This window comes from Rhinoderma darwinii, chromosome 1, assembly GCF_050947455.1.
Source record: "Rhinoderma darwinii isolate aRhiDar2 chromosome 1, aRhiDar2.hap1, whole genome shotgun sequence".
NCBI classification, from domain to species: domain Eukaryota; kingdom Metazoa; phylum Chordata; class Amphibia; order Anura; family Rhinodermatidae; genus Rhinoderma; species Rhinoderma darwinii.
This window is the reverse complement of record NC_134687.1, coordinates 639,181,896-639,201,653: the sequence shown is the minus strand read 5'-3', so window position 1 is coordinate 639,201,653 and position 19,758 is coordinate 639,181,896. Positions and strand designations below refer to the sequence as shown.

The window sequence follows — 19,758 nt, the reverse complement described above, 5'->3', positions numbered from 1 at the left end:
GAATTGATAATTGCTTAGACCACATTGACTGTTCTTTTGAATGTTTTTTTTTTTAATATAGGCTGTGGGGGAGGGCCACTATTGAGGATTGTATAAGATCTATATGTCCCCTTTACAGAGGTCGGTGACTGTGTCGCTGACAGATTTGGCTTCAGTGGTTCTTCTCCCTTATGGAGACACTATACCTTCCTAGTGCACATGCTGCATCTAGTGTGCTCATTGTTGCTGGATTACAAGAATCTCTCTTTGTTGCTAGTCTTCATATGGAATGTCATTTCCATTCATAGTTGCATAACCGACTTGACAGTGAAAAGTTGCTTTATATGGTTTTCTTTATTGTTTTTGTTCGTATGTCTTTGTCTCCCCCATCCCTTCTCTTTTTTCGTCCTACTTTTTCTTTTCATTAGGAGATTTGGTCTGTGGATTGGGATCCCAACTCTAGTGGTCCGACACATCTTCACAGCATTCCCCTCTAGGTACAGGTCGGTTTGCCCTCCCGGCCTTTTATTGCGGTTTGATTCAGTGATCGCAGATTTGTCATGGCGCGTATAATATCCTTGAATGTCAAGGGACTAAATTCCAATGTTAAGAGGCGCCTTGCGCTCAGGGAACTGAAGCATCTGAAGGCGGATATTGCCTTCCTCCAAGAGACGCACCATGATAAATCAGGGTCTTTCCAATTTGCTTTACCTCATTTCCCTGTTGTTTACACAGCTACTCAAAATAGGAAAAAGGCAGGAGTCGCAATTTTAATTTCACGGGATTGTCCATTACAAATCACTAGGTCGATTGCTGACCCGCAGGGTATGTATATAATCCTTGCAGGAACCTGAAGCGTGTCCCGATCACTTTATGTAATTTATATGCCCCAAATACACTACAAATCCCCTTTTTGGAAAGAGTTTTGGCTAAGATCTCCCGATTGCCGTCTACCACTTTATTTATAGGTGGGGACTTTAACCTCCCTCTTTCTGACACCATGGACAGACATTCCCTCAGTACACCTTCCCCGCCTTTAGAACTACATAGGCATACATCGACATTTCGTCGATTGATCTGTAAATATAACTTATATGATTTATGGAGTCTCCAATCCATCGGCTAAGCAGTATACCTTTTATTCCCACCCACATAGCACCCATACCCGGATAGATTTATTCCTAGGTAATCTCCCGGGCCGTCGTTCGTCCGCCTCTGTTGACATTGGCCCTATTACATGGTCAGATTACGCTCCGGTAATGCTAGACCTACACTCTGACTTACGGACTACCAGGGTATATCATTGGAGACGGAACAAACGCCTACTTAAATCCCCAGTCCATAGGGCATCCCTTAAAACTCATATTTTACTCTTAACAAAGATACAACCCCTACATTATCCACAATATGGGAGGCACACAAAGCAGTTCACAGAGGGCAATGTACAAGTCCTTCTCAATGAATTAGAATATCCTCAAAAAGTTAATTTATTTCAGTAATTCAATTCAAAAAGTGAAACTCATACATTATATAGATTCACTATACACAGTGTGATCTATTTCCAGCATTGTTTTCTTTTAATGTTGATAATTATGGCTGACAGTTACATAGTTAGTACGGCTGAAAAAAGACACATGTCCATCAAGTTCAACCAAGGGACGGGAAAAGGGAAGGAAAAATTTCTACACATAGGAGCTAATATTTTTTTGTTCTAGGAAATTATCTAACCCTTTTTTAAAGCCATCTACTGTCCTTGCTGTGACCAGCTCCTGCGGTAGTCTATTCCATAGATTCACAGTTCTCACGGTAAAGAAGGCTTGTCGCCTCTGCAGCTTGAACCTTTTTTTCTCCAGACCGAGGGAGTGCCCCCTTGTTTTTTGAGGGGGTTTTACAAGGAACAGGATTTCACCATATTTTTTGTATGTGCCATTAATATATTTATATAAGTTAATCATGTCCCCCCCTTAGTCGTCTTTTTTCAAGGCTAAATAGGTTTAATTCTTTCAATCTTTCCTCATAACTTAAATTCTCCATGCCCCTAATTAGCTTCGTTGCAATTCTTTGTATTTTTTCCAACTCCAGGGCATCCTTTCTATGAACTGGAGCCCAGAACTGAACTGCATATTCTAGATGAGGCCTCACTAATGCTTTGTAAAGTGGCAATATTACATCCCTGTCCCTTGAGTCCATGCCTCTTTTAATACACGACAATATCCTGCTGGCCTTTGAAGCAGCTGATTGACACTGCATGCTGTTATTGAGTTTATGATTTACAAGTACACCCAGATCCTTCTCAACAAGTGAATCCGCCAGTGTAGCTCCCCCTAGGACATATGATGCATGCAGGTTGTTGGTACCCAGATGCATAACTTTACATTTATCTACATTAACCCCTTCCCGACATTTGCCGTAAATGTACGTCATGGAAAGCATTGACTTCCCGCAAAATGCCGTACATTTACGGCAAATGCTTGGCACCGGCTCAGAAGCTGAGTCGGTGCCATCATCGTCGGATCTCAGCTGTATCTTACAGCTGACATCCGACTGTAACGGCGGGGACCAAAATTAGCTTCGATCCCCGCCATTAACCCCTTAAGTGCAGCGCTCAAACGCGATCGCTGCACTTAAGGTGTTTGCAGCTCATCGGAGCCCCAGCAATGAAATTGCCGGGGTTCCAGTGGCTGCAATGGCAACCGGAGGCCTAATACTGGCCTCCCGGTCTGCCTAGCACCGAAGCCGGTCAAGATCCGCCCGGCGGCGGAGCCTGATCGGCTTCCGTAGCTGCTGGCAAGATGGCGCCGGGTCAGGAGCTGATCTGGCGTCATCAGCGGTGGAAGTCAGCTGTACTGTACAGCTGACATCCACCTGTAACAGCAGGAACCGGAGCTAGCTCCGATCCCTGCCATTAACCCCTTCGATGCAGCAATCGAAAGCGATTGCTGCATCGTAGCGGTTACTAGCAGATCGCCAGCCCCGACAGGCAATCGGGACTGGCGACTGCTGTTATGGCAACAGGAGACACAATGGTCTCCTGCTCTGCCATTACGGAAGCCGATTAGGCCCAGCCGGGAGGTGAAGCCTAATCGGCTTGCTGTCAGTGAATGACTGACAGATCTAATACATTGCACTACATAGGTAGTGCAATGTATTAGAAAAAAGAAAAACTGACCGTTGGACCTTCAAGTCCCCTAGTGGGACTTGAAGAAAAGTGTAAAAAAAGTGTAAAAAAAAAGTGCAAAAAATAAAAGTTTGAAAACAATAAAAGTTTCAAGTAATCAAATAAAACACAATCCCCCTTTTACTCTTATCAAGTCCTTTATTATTGAAAAATAATAATAAACCATATGTATTTGGTATCGCCACGACCGTAACGACCTGAGGTATCAAAATATTATATTTATTGCACGCGGTGAACAGCGTAAAAAAAAAACGTAAAAAACTTTACCAGAGTTTCTGTTTTTTGGTTACTTTGCCCTACAAATATTAGAATAAAAAGTGATCAAAAAGTCGCACGTATCCAAAAATGGTACCTATAAAAACTATAGCTCGTCCCGCAAAAAACAAGCCCTCATACACCTCCGTCGACAAAAAAAATTAAAAAGTTAGGGTTCTCACAACTTGGCGACAGAAAAACTACATTCTTTTTACAAAAGTAATTTTATTGTGCAAAAAGTTGTAAAACATAAAAAAGTGCTATAAATTAGGTATCGCCGGAATCGTACTGATCCGCAGAATAAAGTTAACATGTAGTTTATAACGCATGGTGAACGCTGTATAAAAAAAACCGAAAAAGCTGTGCCACAATTGCGTTTTTTTGTTTACCTGGCATCCCAAAAAATAGGATAAAAGGTGATCAAAAAGTCACATGTACCCCAAAATGGTACCAATAATAACTACAGCTCGTCCCGCTAAAAGCAGCCCTCATACCGCTACGTCTATGAAAAATAAAATTAGTTATGGCTCCAATAAGTCAGGAAATAAAAAAATATGCAGTTGTGCCCGAGGGGAACATTTCTTCTGTTTCAAGAGGCGATTTATCAAGGACCTAAAATTAGGGAACCAGGAAGGGGAGGGCCCAAACATATCCGCTGGAAGCGACGGTGCCCGTATTATACCAGGACAACACTTTCCCAGCAAAATTCCCCAAACTACAAAAGGTGCGGAGTGTGGACCAAAAGGGGGATAAGAAATTACACCATTTATCAGTGCGACACCGGCCTGTGCAGAAAGGATTGCTTCACAGTGTAACACACATCTATGGATTATTATTTTTTTTATACCACCTGACTATGCCCCTTATATACTCCGCCCCGTTTACATGTACCCCCACATTATAAATGGAAACACCAGCAATACTCAAACAAATATAGTACCAAGCAAAATCCGCTCTCCAAAAGCTAAATGGTGCTCCCTCGGCTCTGAACTCTACAGCGTGCCCAAACAGCAGTTTCCTTCAACATATATGGCATCGTCATACCCGGGAGAACCCTTTTAACAATTTTTGGGGTGTGTGTCTCCAGCGTCATAAGCTTGGCATGACATATTTGCCACTGAATGGCATATCTAGGGAAAAATATAAATTTTTAATTTGCACCATCCGCAGCGCATTCATTTATGGAAAAGACCTGTAGGGTGAAAATGCTCACTACACCCCTTAATAAATGCCTTGAGGGGTGCAGTTTCCATAGTGGGGGTCACTTATCAGGGGTTTCTTTTTATTATTTCACATCTGAGCCTCTGCAGTTGTGAACCAATACTTTGTAAATCGCCAAATTAGGCCTCCACTCCGCAAGGTACTCTTCACTCCTGAGCCCTGTCATATGTCCAGGCAAAAGATTAGGGCCACATGTAGGGTGTTTCTAAAACCGGGAAACACCGCATAATAATTAGAGAGCTGTCTTGTTATGGTGGCACAAGCCGGGCACCACATATTGGCATATCTATGGAAAAAAAATCCCATTTTCACTCTGCAACATCGAGTGAACACTAATTTCTACAAAACACCTGCAGGGTTAAAATGCTTACTACACCCCTTGGTAAATGCATTGAGGGGTGTAGTTTCCAAAATGGGGTCACTTCTGGGGGGTTTCCACTGTTTTGGGCCCACAGGCGCCCAGAAACCAATCCAGCAACATCTGCACTCCAAATGGCGGTCCCTCCCTTCTGAGCCCTGCCGTTTGCCCAAACAGCAGTTTATGACCACATATGGGGTATTGCCGTACTCGGAGAAATTGCTCTACAAATGTTGGGTTCTTTTTTTCCTTTATTTGTTGAGAAAATGAAAAAATTTGCGCTAAAGCTACGTCTTATTGAAGAAAAAGGACTGTTTTTATTTTCACTGCCTAATTCTAATAAATTCTATGAAACATCTGTGGAGTCAAAATGCTCACTACACCCCTAGATGAATTCCTCAAGAGGTGTAGTTTCCTAAATGGAGTCCCTTTTTGGACGTTTTCATTGTTTTGTCCCCTCAGGGGCTTTGCAAATGTGACCTGGCCTCCGCAAATGATTCCTGCTAAATGTGATCTCAAAAAGCCAAATAGTGCTCTTTCCCTTCTAAGCCTCGCCGTGTGTCCAAACAGCCGTTTATTACCACATGTGGGGTATTGTTTTACTCGGGAGAAATTGCTTTACAAATTTTGTGGTGCTTTTTCTCCTTCAGTCCTTGTGGAAATGAGAAAAAATTAGCTAAACCTAGATTTTTTTTGAAAAAATGTAGATTATTATTTTCAGGGCCTACTTCCAATAATTTCTGCAAGAAAACTGTGGGGTGAAATCGCTCACTATACCCCTAGATAATTTCCTCAATGGGTGTAGTCTCCATAATGGGGTCACTTGTGGGGGGTTTCCACTGTTTTGTTCCCTCAGGGGCTTTGTAAATGTGACATGGCCTCCGCAAACCATTCCTGCTAAATGTGAACTCCAAAAGCCAAATAGCGCTCTTTCCCTTCTCAGCCACGCCGTGTCTCCAAACAACCGTTTATTACCACATGTGGGGTATTCTTTTACTCGGGAGAAATTGCTTTACAAATTTTGCGGTGCTTTTTCTCCTTTAGTCCTTCTGGAAATGAGAAAAAATTAGCTAAACCTAGATTTTTTTTGAAAAAATGTAGATTATTATTTTCAGGGCCTACTTCCAATAATTTCTGCAAAAAAACTGTGGGGTCAAAACGCTCACTATACCCCTAGATAATCTCCTCAATGGGTGTAGTTGCCAAAATGGGGTCACTTGTGGGGGGGTTTCCACTGTTTTGTCCCCTCAGGGGCTTTGTAAATGTGACATGGCCTCCGCAAACCATTCCTGCTAAATGTGAACTCCAAAAGCCAAATAGCGCTCTTTCCCTTCTCAGCCACACCGTGTCTCCAAACAACCGTTTATTACCACATGTGGGGTATTGTTTTACTCGGGAGAAATTGCTTTACAAATTTTGCGGTGCTTTTTCTCCTTTAGTCCTTGTGGAAATGAGAAAAAAATCGCTAAACCTACATTTCTTTGAAGAAATGTTGATTTTAATTTTCACGGCCTACTTCCAATAATTTCTGTAAAAAACCTGTGCGGTCAAAATGCTCACTACACTCCTAGATAATTTCCTTGAGGTGTCTAGTTTCCCAGATGGGGTCACGTTTGGGGGATTTTTACTGTTTTGTCACTGCAAGAGCCCTTCAAACCTGACATTGTGCCTAAAATATATTCTAACAAAAATAAGGCCCCAAAATCCACTAGGTGCTACTTTGCTTCTGAGGCCGGTGCATCATTCCAGTAGCAGGCTACGGCCACATGTGGGATATTTCCTAAAACTGCAGAAACTGGGCAACAAATATTGAGTTGCATTTCTCTGGTAAAACCTTCTGTGTTATAAAAAAAATTGTATTAAAAATGTATTTCTGCAAAAAAATATGAAATTTGTAAATTTCACCTTTACTTTGCTTTAATTCCTGTGAAATGTGTAAAGGGTTAAGACATTTTCTAAATGCTGTTTTGAATACTTTGAGGGGTGAAGTTTTTAAAATGGGGTGACTTTTTGGGGGTTTCTAATATATAAGGCCCTCAAAACCACTTCACAACTGAACTGGCCCCTGTAAAAATAGCCTTTTGAAATTTTCTTGAAAATGTGAGAAATTGCTGCTAAAGTTCTAAGCCTTGTGAGGTCATAGAAAAATAAAAGGATGTTCAAAAAACGATGCCAATCTAAAGTAGACATATGGGTGATGTTAATTAGCAACAATTTTGTGTGGTATAACAGCCTGTCTTACAAGCAGATACATTTAAATTGAGAAAAATGCTAATTTTTGCAATTTTTCGATAATTTTTGGTGTTTTTCACAATTAAATACTGAACATATCGAGCAAATTTTGCCAGTAACATAAAGTCCAATGTGTCACGAGAAAACAATCTCAGAATCGCTTGGATAGGTGAAAGCATTCCGGAGTTATTACCACATAAAGTGACACATGTCAGATTTGAAAAATGAGGCTCTGTCAGGAAGGTCAAAAGTGGCTAAAGAGGGAAGGGGTTAAACTTCATCTGCCAAGTGGACGCCCAAACACTTAGTTTGTTTAAATCTGCCTGCAATTCACGAACATCTTCCATAGACTGAACTATATTACATAGCTTGGTGTCATCTGCAAAAATAGAAATAGTGCTATTGATCCCATCTTCTATATCATTAATAAATAAGTTGAATAATAGTGGTCCCAGCACTGAACCCTGGGGTACACCACTTATTACCGGGGACCATTCAGAGTAGGAATCATTGACCACAACTCTCTGGATACGGTCCTTGAGCCAATTCTCAATCCAATTACAAACTATATTTTCTAAACCTATAGTCCTTAATTTACCCATTAGGCGTCTATGGGGGACAGTGTCAAATGCCTTTGCAAAGTCCAAAAACACTAAATCCACAGCAGCCCCTCTGTCTAGACTTCTGCTCACCTCTTCATAAAAACAGATCAGGTTGGTTTGACAACTTCTGCCCTTAGTAAAACCGTGCTGGCTGTCACTTATAATGCTATTTATTGTCACATAATCCTGTATATAGTCCCCCAATAGCCCCTCAAACATTTTCCCCACGATGGATGTTAAGCTTACTGGTCTATAATTACCCGGGGAAGACCTAGAGCCCTTTTTGAAAATAGGCACCACATTTGCGCTGCGCCAGTCCCTTGGCACTATACCAGTCACTAGAGATTCTCTGAATATTATGAAAAGGGGGACAGAAATAACTGAACTAAGCTCTTTAAGAATTCTAGGGTGTAACCCATCTGGTCCCTGGGCCTTGTGCACATTTATTTTATTTTATTTAGCTTGGACCATATCTACATTCATCCAATTCAGTATGTCAACTGATATATTAACAGCACTGGCTACATCAGCTGCTCTTCCTTCTGTTGTATATACAGAGCTAAAGAACCCATTTAGTAACTCTGCCTTCTCTTGATCCCCTGTGATCAACTCCCCATTACCACTATCTAGGGGTCCTACATGTTCAGACCTTGGCTTTTTAGCATTTATATACTTGAAGAATTTTTTGGTATTTGTTTTACTATCCTTGGCCACCTGCCTTTCATTTTGTATTTTTGCTAATTTTATTACATTTTTACAGATTTTATTAAGCTCTTTATATTTTACAAAAGCTACAGCTGTACCCTCAGATTTGTATTTTTTAAATGCCCTTTTTTTGTCGTGTATTGCCCCTTTCACAGAAGGTGTAAGCCATGTGGGGTTTAATTTGAGTCGTTTATACTTGTTACCTATAGGAATAAATTTTGCACTATAATAACTCAAAGTAGATTTGAAAATCTCCCATTTATCATTTGTTCCATTATTTGACATTAGTTCTTCCCAGTCCATATCCTGAATTGCCGCCCTCATCCTGGGGAAATTGGCTTTCTTAAAATTAAATGTATTTGCCCTCCCAGCCTGCGTTTGTTTTTTACAGTATAGGTAAAATGTAACTATATTATGATAACTGTTACCGAGGTTTTCACGAACATTGACATTCCCAACACGATCTGCATTATTAGAAATGACCAGATCCAACAGAGCTTCACCTCTAGTCGGGTCTTCCACAAACTGGCCCATAAAATTTTCCTGCAACAGGTTGAGGAAATATCTCCCCTTTGCAGTTGAAGCTGAACCATGACACCAATTAATATCCCGGAAATTAAAATCTCCCATTATCACTACAGTACCCGCCTGTGCAGCCCGCTCCATCTGTTTATATAGCTGAACTTTGATCTCCTCAGTTATATTGGGGGGGTCTATAGATTACACCAAAAGTAATTTTTTCAGTGTTTACCTCCCTTTCTAGTTCCACCCACAAGGCTTCAACCTCCTCACAGTATTCACCCACTATTGTCTCTTTCACACTCGCCTTCATATCATTTCTCACATACAGACATAAACCACCACCTTTCCTATTTGTCCTGTCTTTCCGAAAAAGTGTAAAACCCTGTAGATTTACAGCCCAGTCATGTGAAGAGTCCAGCCATGTTTCAGCAACACCAACTATATCTATATTTTCTTCCAGTATCAAGGCCTCCAGCTCCCCCATTTTGCTTGCTAGACTTCTGGCATTTGTGAACATACACTTTAACTTGCCTGTCAGTTTTTCACTTTTATTATCAGAAATGTGATTTGACATTAATTGGGCCTTTTTATTTACACTGATGTTTTGTAACAAAAGGATCTCCTTATCTTGTTGTCTAGTCCTCTCCCCACATTCTGTTTCTCCCCCCACCAATATAGTCTGACCCCTCTCTAACCTGGCTACCCCTTTTTTTTCTACATTGACCTCCCTCCTCAGCCCTAGTTTAAATACTCCACCACCCCAGCTAGAATTCTCTCCCCCAGCACAGCGGACCCCCTTCCATTTAGGTGCAAATCATCTGCAGAATACAGTTTGTACCCCAATGAAGTCAGCCCAGTGCTCTAGGAACCCAAATCCTTCTCCTCTACACCAAGACTTCAGCCATGCATTTAACTCCCTGAGCTCCCGCTGTCTTTCCTGTGATGCGCATGGCACAGGCAGTATTCCTGAGAATACTACTTTGGAGGTCCTTCCCTTCAGCTTGTAGCCTAGTTCTTTAAAATTATTCTTAAGGCTCCTCCACCTACCATTTATTCTGTCGTTGGTACCGACATGGACCACAACAGCTGGATCATCACCAGCCCCTCCCAGCAATTTGTCCACCCGTTCCACCACATGCCAAACCCTGGCACCAGGGAGACAGCAAACCATTCGGTTGAGGTGGTCTTGGCGACAAATTATTCTATCCGTCTTCCCGATTATAGAATCCCCTACGACTATCAATTGTCTTGGCTTACCTGCATTACCATCCCGCCGACTACTAGCTGGGCTGTTCTCCCGGCTGTTTGGGAGATCAGTATCCACTAGGGCTGCCATTTCTGAGACTGACACCCTCGCATCATCACCCAACTTGGCAATTTTGCCTGGAATGTCAGAAACCGGATCGGCCTTCCTTTTCTTTGACCCCTTTCTACTGCCCCTAACTACATTAACCTAGCTACTTACCTGATCCTGCTCACCCATGTCTTCACCCTCCAGTTCTAACCCAATAACTGCATGCTCCGTGAGCAGCAAGCTCAGCTCAAGATTGTCTATCCTCCTCAGTGTTGCATTCTGCTCCTCCAGATCTCTAATACGAGCTTCCAGGTGACCAACATGCTCACATCTGCCACAGAGGTATTCACCCTGGAACTCCTGCTCCAGTCGTGCATACATATGGCAAACTGTGCACTGAAGAAAACCTCCAATCTTGCTGTCCATTATCCCAGTTACAAAAAAAACAGCGAACAGTTGTTAATGCAAAAAGAAAAAGAGAACTTACTGGGGCTTAACTCCTCTTTTCAACTCCGGTTTTTGGAACTCCACTTGATCTACAAACCATTTGTTTTTTCAAGCCACAGAGCAGGCTCTACAGAGTACTGAGGCCTGATTTATAGCACCTGGGACCAGCTAACCCCTCCCCCTAGTCAGCTGCTCAGCAGGAAGGAAGCTGCAAAGGAAAAATGGTTTTAAATTATGTCACTTTTGCAAAGGTTTCTTAAGCCTTTAAAAGTAATTGTCTGTTGCTCAGTGGTTCAAAGTCCTGTTTTCAGATGAAAGTAAATTTTGCATTTCATTTGGAAATCAAGGTCCCAGGGTCTGGAGGAAGAGTGGAGACGCAATCAATCCAAGTTGCTTGCAGTTCAGTGTGAAGTTTCCACAGTCAGTGATGGTTTGGGGAGCCATGTCATCTGCTGGTGTTGGTCCACTGTGTTATATCAAGTCCAGAGTCAATGCAGCCATCTACCAGATTTTAGAGCACTTCATGCTTCCCTCTGCTGACAAGCTTTATGGAGATGCTGATTTTATTTTCCAGCAGGACTTGACACCTGCCCACACTGCCAAAAGTACCAATACCTGGTTTAATAACCACAGTATCACTGTGCATGATTGGCCAGCAAACTCGCCTGACCTAAACCCCATAGAGGGTATTGTCAAGGGGAAGAGGAGACGCCAGACCCAACAATGCAGAGGTGCTGAAGGCCGCTATCAAAGCAACCTGGGCTTTCATAACACCTCAGCAGTGCCACAGGCTGATCGCCTCCATGCCACGCCGCATTGATGCAAAAGGAGCCCCAATCAAGTATTGAGTGCATATATTGTACATACTTTCAGTATTCCAACATTTCAGTATTAAAATTGGGCTTATATAATATTCAGATTTTCTGAGACACTAAATTTTTGGTTTTCATTAACTGTTTGCCATAATCATCAACATTAAAAGAAAAAAATGCTGGAAATAGATCACTCTGTGTGTGTAATGAATCTATATAATATATGAGCTTCACTTTTTGAATTGAATTACTGAAATAAATGAACTTGTTGATGATATTCAAATTTACTGAGAAGGACTAGTATATCACTTTCCTTTCACCTTAAACGTGATGCTGTTCAATAAAGATCAGACCTCACGACGACTAACTAAATTGGAAAATAAAATGTCCTTTTCCCTCCACATCTACTCTTCGACGTATTGTTTAGACATGGGGCAAGTTGAAGGATCTCTATTGCCAAAGTAGAAAAGTTACTAAGGTATACTAAGCAATGATATTGTGAAAGAGGTAATAAGGCACATTCGTTACTTGCAGCCCAACTACGTGAGAGAACGTCTCAGTCTGCCCCTTCTGCACTCAGAGATACACATGGTCAGATGCTATTTGATTCTAGTCAACAGGCTAATATATTCCACCAATATTACACAAAGTTATACTCCCTCACATCACAACTTCCCACAGATCCCTCCACCCGTGCCCAACGTCTATCGGATTATTTAAACTCATGCCCTATCCCCACTATTACATCCACCGACTCACTTATGCTCAATGCCCCTATTACTGTAGAAGAGCTACAGGACATTATAAAGGAACTTCCTAATGGTAAATACCCAGTCCCTGACAGGTTTCCATACCTCTATTATAAAGTCTTTCAAGACTCCTTAACTCCACACATTAGATCTCTAACTCTTTCTTGTCAGGAGCCTTGATCCCCCCCTTCTATGCTTCATTCTTTTATTATGGTCATTCCTAAACCTGGACGGACCAGTCTGACAGTGCCAGCTATCGGCCAATATCCTTGTTGAATGCTCATCTCAATATATTTACCAAGACATTGGCCAATAGACTTGGCTCACTTCTCCCTGGTTTGATACACAAAGATCAGGTTGGGTTTGTCATGCATAGGCAAGCCGGAGACAACACTAGACGTACAATTGATTTGGTTGATGTTCTCACTAAAACTGATTCTTCCGGCTTACTCCTTAGTTTAGATGCCGAGAAGGCCTTTGACCGGCTGGATTGGTCCTTCCTCTTTGCCACTTTAGAAACAATAGGCATCTTTGGCCCTTTTCTTATTGCAATACACTCATACTCATCTCCAAATGCAGTGGTTAAACTCCCACACGCGACATCCCACTTTTGCCGTTTTGTGCCAGTCTTTTGTCATGTTTTATATGTTTACTACTATTTGTTGACAGAGTTTACCTACACTATCGGGTAGTATGTGGAATTCCTGTTACTTCATATCACATTCACCGCCGGAAGTTTTTGCATCATTTTGTATTTACTACAAGGACCCTTGCAGAACATTCAATATATTTAATTTAAGCTTGTCATAACTTCCTACCATTGTTATCCTGACTTATACTCTGTATTATTGTGATACAACTTATATTCCTTTTTAATAGCTCATTACATGTTATGTATCATCTTTTTTTTCAAAAATAAAAACACACAATTATGAAACAAACTGAATTTTCTTTTTAATAAAATTATTGCACAATTAGTGTTTTTAGTTGAATTCCATTACCGATATCTTTTTATACTGTTTGAATGAATATTGATATGTCAATACATGTTAAAAAACAATAATATTTGCATGGGCGTCCTTACTGTCACTGTATTCTCCTGCAGTGTGGGTGAATGTATGACTACAGTAATAAGAAGTGAGGTTCATGGTGATAATTCTGCTTCTCTGCTTTGTAAGTAAACAAGGCTCTTCTTTTCTTATATTCACAACACTTTTCCTCCATAGATCCCAGTGACAGTTTACCTCAGATAAATCATTTGGGTGTTTGGCAGATACAGACTAAGGCTGGGTTCACACAACCTATTTTCAGACGTAAACGAGGCGTATTATGCCTCATTTTACGTCTGAAAATAGGGCTGCAACATGTCGGCAAACATCTGCCCATTCATTTGAATGGGTTTGCCGACGTACTGTGCAGACAACCTGTAATTTACGCGTCGTCGTTTGACAGCTGTCAAACGACGACGCGTAAATGGACTGCCTCGGCAAAGAAGTGCAGGGCACTTCTTTGCCACGTAATTTGAGCTGTTCTTCATTGAACTCAATGAAGCACAGCTCAAGATTTACGAGCGTCTCAGAGCGTCTCAGAGGCCTCGTAAATTACGAGGAGCATTTACGTGTGAAACGAGGCAGCTGTTAACAGTCTGTCTTTTCACACGTAAATGCCTCTAATCGTGTGAACATACCCTAATTCCACCCAAAAACTTAACACGCTTTTTGGCTGTTTAATGTCTGTGGGTAACCTGACATATTAAGAAAAAAATGTTTTCTCTTACAGCATTTCCAACATTCTAAACGAGAATATAGTTTCTTCTCTAAATGAATCATCCGGGTTTACAAATGTAATTTCCTTATAAAACATTTTTTACATATAGAATATCAAAATTGCTCTCTTCGTGGGTGATTTATCGGATGAAGTTGGCCTTTAGTAATAAATCATTCCCCACAGTCTGAGCGTTACAAAAGCTTCTCCTTGTGTGAATTCTCTTATGTATAACAAGACTTGATTTTTGTGTAAAACATTTCCCACATTCTGAACAAGAATATGGCTTCTCCCCTGTGTGAACTCTCTGATGTGTAACAAGATGGGATCTATTTGTAAAACATTTCCCACATTCTGAACATGAATATGGCTTCTCCCCTGTGTGAATTCTCTGATGTATAACAAGACTTGATTTATCGGTGAAACATTTGCCACATTCTGAACATGAATATGGCTTCTCCCCTGTGTGAATTCTCTGATGTATAACAAGATATGATTTATTTGTAAAACATTTCCCACATTCTGAACATGAATATGGTTTCTCTCCTGTGTGAATTCTCTCATGTATAACAAGATTTGATTTACCTGTAAAGCACTTCCCACACTCTGAACAAGAGTATAGTTTCTTCCTTCTGTAACTTGTGCGTGTAAAACGACCTGAGCTTTTTGTAAACTGTTCACCACATTGAAAGCTTTTACCAACATTCCGAGCTGTATGTTTGATAACAATATGTGATTGGTCAGGAGAAGGTTCCTCAAAATTAGGGGAATTATATGATAGATCTGTACGGTGAAGTCCTGGATGTGCATTAATGGTAATGAGGTTTTCTCCTGTAGACTGCTGAATGATATCTTCATCTTCTGCTTTATAATTTAGCAATAACATGAGGTTTCCCTCAGAGTTCACGCTGGGACTTTCTGTTAGGATTAAAAATTGATTTGTGATTTTAATTTTTTTTTTCAAACCACAAAGCAGACAAATTTCTAACATTTCTATTGAGCTGGAAAAACACATGCGGTTTGTTTTTTTTTTTTTTGTTTTTTTTAAGCTAAAGCCAGAAGAGGATCTAGCAGGAAGGAAATGTATAAGATATTCTTTATGAATCCACCCCTGGCTTCGGCTCAAAAAAAAAAAACACACCAAGAACTGCCACAAAACCTACGTGTGATTCCTGCTTTACTTAAGAATTGAAAAACATTTTAAAATTTATCAAGTCCATGATTCTGGTCTACACCCAGTCACCACTTTTATTACATAAATTATTTGATGAAACTCAAACATTTGAGAAGCACAACCATGTCTAGCAATCAGGCCTGTCCTCTGCCCACACATTTAGCCCTTCACTACCAATTGGGCATCACTATAATACAAAAACTTAAAGCGGATCTGTCAGATATTTATGCTGTGCAGTCTGAGGGCTGCACAAAGTAGCGAGACATGCTGATTTTAGTGATCTGTCACTTAGTCAGTAATGTGCAGTAGTTTAGGAGATAGCACATGATTGCAATAAATGGCTTAAGCCCAATGATATGCATGCATGCTCCCCCCGCTCTCTAGCCTATGGGGAGAAATGTGTCAAACAGCGGCTGGTTGGAAGGGGGAAGCATGCATATCATTGAGCTCAAGCCCTGCTTCGCGCCGCACGTATATCATGTAAAATCATGGCCACAGTCTACATTTAATAAGATAATGCGCCAAGAGACAAAGCACACATCCCACAGCTGAATTCACGGACATGACAATGAGGTCTGTATATCCTAATGGATCTAATCTAAATTTGATAGAACATCTTAAGGATGTAGTGAAATAGACAGAGTGAGGTTATCAATTACCATCTGTAATAAAGGTTGACCCATACCTCCCCTTTATACAATATACGCCTTCTATGTTTCCTCATATGTTATACAAACAATACTTTACTGATTTCACTTGCCTCCACTACTGTTCACCACTTACGGACTAGATCACTACAATCGGACAACCTGCTTTGTATTTAACGTATAGAGATCATATTATAGGGTAAGAAGCAGTTATATGTATGAGTTCTACACTTTTATAAAAGAAGTTCTTGTAAATTTGTTTATATTTTTTTATAAAAATGTCATTTTGTATATATGATTTATGTTCCTTAGTCCGGTTTCACACAGGCATGTTCGGTCCGTGATATACGGACCGTATGTCCGCAGTATTTCCCGGACTGAACACAGTTAAGGGAGGAACGCTCCTAGCATCAGTTATCCATGATGCTAGGAGTCCATACCTCCACACTGGAATACGGTCCTGTACTGTAATCATGTTTTTCGCATGGGACAGTTTTCCCGCAGCAATGCAGGGACTCCTAGCATCATACATAACTATGATGCTAGGAGCGTTCCTACGTGAGCGGTGCTCGGTCCGGGAAATACTGCCGACGGACCGAACACGCCCGTGTGAAACCGGCCTTGGAAGATTTTACGTAGATACATCTACCATATACGGATATGATTCATGACGTCCCCATCATCTGGTTATATCTGTATTTAGTGTTACTACTTAGTCAGAGATGATTATACTGTACTATACTTAACCTCATGACGCACCGGGACGTAGCGGTACATCTTGCATTTCAATGCTTTAACGCACCGGGAGGTACCGGTGCGTCATGGATATAAGCGGTCACCCTACCATAGGGCAGGGAGACATAACTGTGCTATTAGCTGTTTATGACAGCTAATCGGCACAGTAACACGACAGGGGACCAATCACAGCGGTCCCTGTCAGTGATCGCTGAGTTACAGCAGACCAATGACAGCATAGAGACGTGAAAAACTGGGCTGTTACAACAGTTACAGCATCTGATCTCCCCATTGTGACAGCGAATGTGAGGAGTTTGGACGTCGAATAGTTGTTACAGCCCAGTAAAAAAAATTATATAATCATTTAACCCTTTAGAGCGAGAGATCGATGGGGAGGGAGAGCAAGAGATCGATGGGGAGGGAGAGCGAGAGATCGATGGGGAGGGAGAGCGAGAGATCGAAGGGGAGGGACTGCGAGAGATCGAAGGGGAGGGACTGCGAGAGATCGATGGGGAGGGAGAGCGAAAGATCGATGGGGAGGGAGAGCGAAAGATCGATGGGGAGGGAGAGCGAGAGATCGATGGGGAGGGAGAGCGAGAGATCGATGGGGAGGGAGAGCGAGAGATCGATGGGGAGGGAGAGCGAGAGATCGATGGGGAGGGAGAGCGAGAGATCGATGGGGAGGGAGAGCGAGAGATCGATGGGGAGGGAGAGCGAGAGATCGATGGGGAGGGAGAGCGAGAGATCGATGGGGAGGGAGAGCGAGAGATCGATGGGGAGGGAGAGCGAGAGATCGATGGGGAGGGAGAGCGAGAGATCGATGGGGAGGGAGAGCGAGAGGTCGATGGGGAGGGAGAGCGAGAGGTCGATGGGGAGGGAGAGCGAGAGGTCGATGGGGAGGGAGAGCGAGAGGTCGATGGGGAGGGAGAGCGAGAGGTCGATGGGGAGAGAGAGAGAGAGAGATCGATGGGGAGAGAGAGAGAGATCGATGGGGAGAGAGAGAGAGATCGATGGGGAGAGAGAGAGAGAGAGAGATCGATGGGGAGAGAGAGAGAGAGAGATCGATGGGGAGAGAGAGATCGATGGGGAGAGAGAGATCGATGGGGAGAGAGAGATCGATGGGGAGAGAGAGATCGATGGGGAGAGAGAGAGAGAGATCGATGGGGAGAGAGAGAGAGAGATCGATGGGGAGAGAGAGAGAGAGATCGATGGGGAGAGAGAGAGCGAGATCGATGGGGAGAGAGAGAGCGAGATCGATGGGGAGAGAGAGAGCGAGATCGATGGGGAGAGAGAGAGCGAGATCGATGGGGAGAGAGAGAGCGAGATCGATGGGGAGAGAGAGCGAGATCGATGGGGAGAGAGAGAGAGATCGATGGGGAGAGAGAGAGATCGATGGGGAGAGAGAGAGAGATCGATGGGGAGAGAGAGAGAGATCGATGGGGGGAGAGAGAGATCGATGGGGGGAGAGAGAGATCGATGGGGGGAGAGAGAGATCGATGGGGGGAGAGAGAGATCGATGGGGGGAGAGAGAGAGAGATCGATGGGGAGAGAGAGAGATCGATGGGGAGAGAGAGAGATCGATGGGGAGAGAGAGAGCGAGATCGATGGGGAGAGAGAGAGAGCGAGATCGATGGGGAGAGAGAGAGAGAGCGAGATCGATGGGGAGAGAGAGAGAGCGAGATCGATGGGGAGAGAGAGCGAGATCGATGGGAAGAGAGAGAGAGATCGATGGGGAGAGAGAGCGAGATCGATGGGGAGAGAGAGCGAGATCGATGGGGAGAGAGAGAGAGCGAGATCGATGGGGAGAGAGAGCGAGATCGATGGGGAGAGAGAGAGAGAGATCGATGGGGAGAGAGAGAGAGAGATCGATGGGGAGAGAGAGAGAGATCGATGGGGAGAGAGAGAGAGATCGATGGGGGAGAGAGAGATCGATGGGGGGAGAGAGAGATCGATGGGGGAGAGAGAGATCGATGGGGGGAGAGAGAGATCGATGGTGGGAGAGAGAGATCGATGGGGGAGAGAGAGATCGATGGGGGGAGAGAGAGATCGATGGGGAGAGAGAGAGAGATCGATGGGGAGAGAGAGAGAGATCGATGGGGAGAGAGAGAGAGATCGATGGGGAGAGAGAGAGAGATCGATGGGGAGAGAGAGAGAGATCGATGGGGAGAGAGAGAGAGATCGATGGGGAGAGAGAGAGAGATCGATGGGGAGAGAGAGAGAGATCGATGGGGAGAGAGAGAGAGATCGATGGGGAGAGAGAGAGAGATCGATGGGGAGAGAGATCGATAGGGGGAGAGAGAGAGAGAGATCGATGGGGGGAGAGAGAGAGAGATCGATGGGGAGAGAGAGAGAGAGATCGATGGGGAGAGAGAGAGCAAGATCAATGGGGAGAGAGAGAGAGCGAGATCGATGGGGAGAGAGAGCGAGATCGATGGGGTGAGAGATAGAGAGATCGATGGGGAGAGAGATAGAGAGATCGATGGGGAGAGAGAGAGAGAGATCGATGGGGAGAGAGAGATCGATGGGGGGAGAGAGAGATCAATGGGGGGAGAGAGAGATCGATGGGGGGAGAGAGAGATCGATGGGGGGAGAGAGAGATCGATGGGGGCAGAGAGAGATCGATGGGGGAAGAGAGAGATCGATGGGGGGAGAGAGAGATCGATGGGGGGAGAGAGAGATCGATGGGGGGAGAGAGAGATCGATGGGGGGAGAGAGAGATCGATGGGGGGAGAGAGAGATCGATGGGGGGAGAGAGAGATCGATGGGGGGAGAGAGAGATCGATGGGGGGAGAGAGAGATCGATGGGGGGAGAGAGAGATCGATGGGGGGAGAGAGAGATCGATGGGGGGAGAGAGAGATCGATGGGGGGAGAGAGAGATCGATGGGGGGAGAGAGAGATCGATGGGGGGAGAGAGAGATCGATGGGGGGAGAGAGAGAGAGATCGATGGGGGGAGAGAGAGAGAGAGATCGATGGGGGGAGAGAGAGAGAGAGAGATCGATGGGGGAGAGAGAGAGAGATCGATGGGGGGAGAGAGAGATCGATGGGGGAGAGAGAGATCGATGGGGGGAGAGAGAGAGAGATC

The 19,758-nt window shown here is 43.4% G+C and overlaps 1 protein-coding gene across 3 annotated transcripts in view; it reads right to left on the bottom strand.

Moving 5' to 3' along the window:
• Nucleotides 1–13,310: 13,310 nt before the first annotated feature.
• The window catches only part of LOC142664735 (gastrula zinc finger protein XlCGF48.2-like), a 49,171-nt gene continuing 42,723 nt past the window's right edge, over nucleotides 13,311–19,758 (bottom strand). For all 3 annotated transcript variants that reach the window (XM_075844223.1, XM_075844138.1, XM_075844068.1), the window contains one exon: nucleotides 13,311–15,036. In XM_075844223.1, coding sequence (XP_075700338.1) covers nucleotides 14,261–15,036 — 776 coding nt within the window. In that variant the 3' untranslated portion in view covers nucleotides 13,311–14,260. The remainder of the gene's footprint in view (nucleotides 15,037–19,758) is intronic.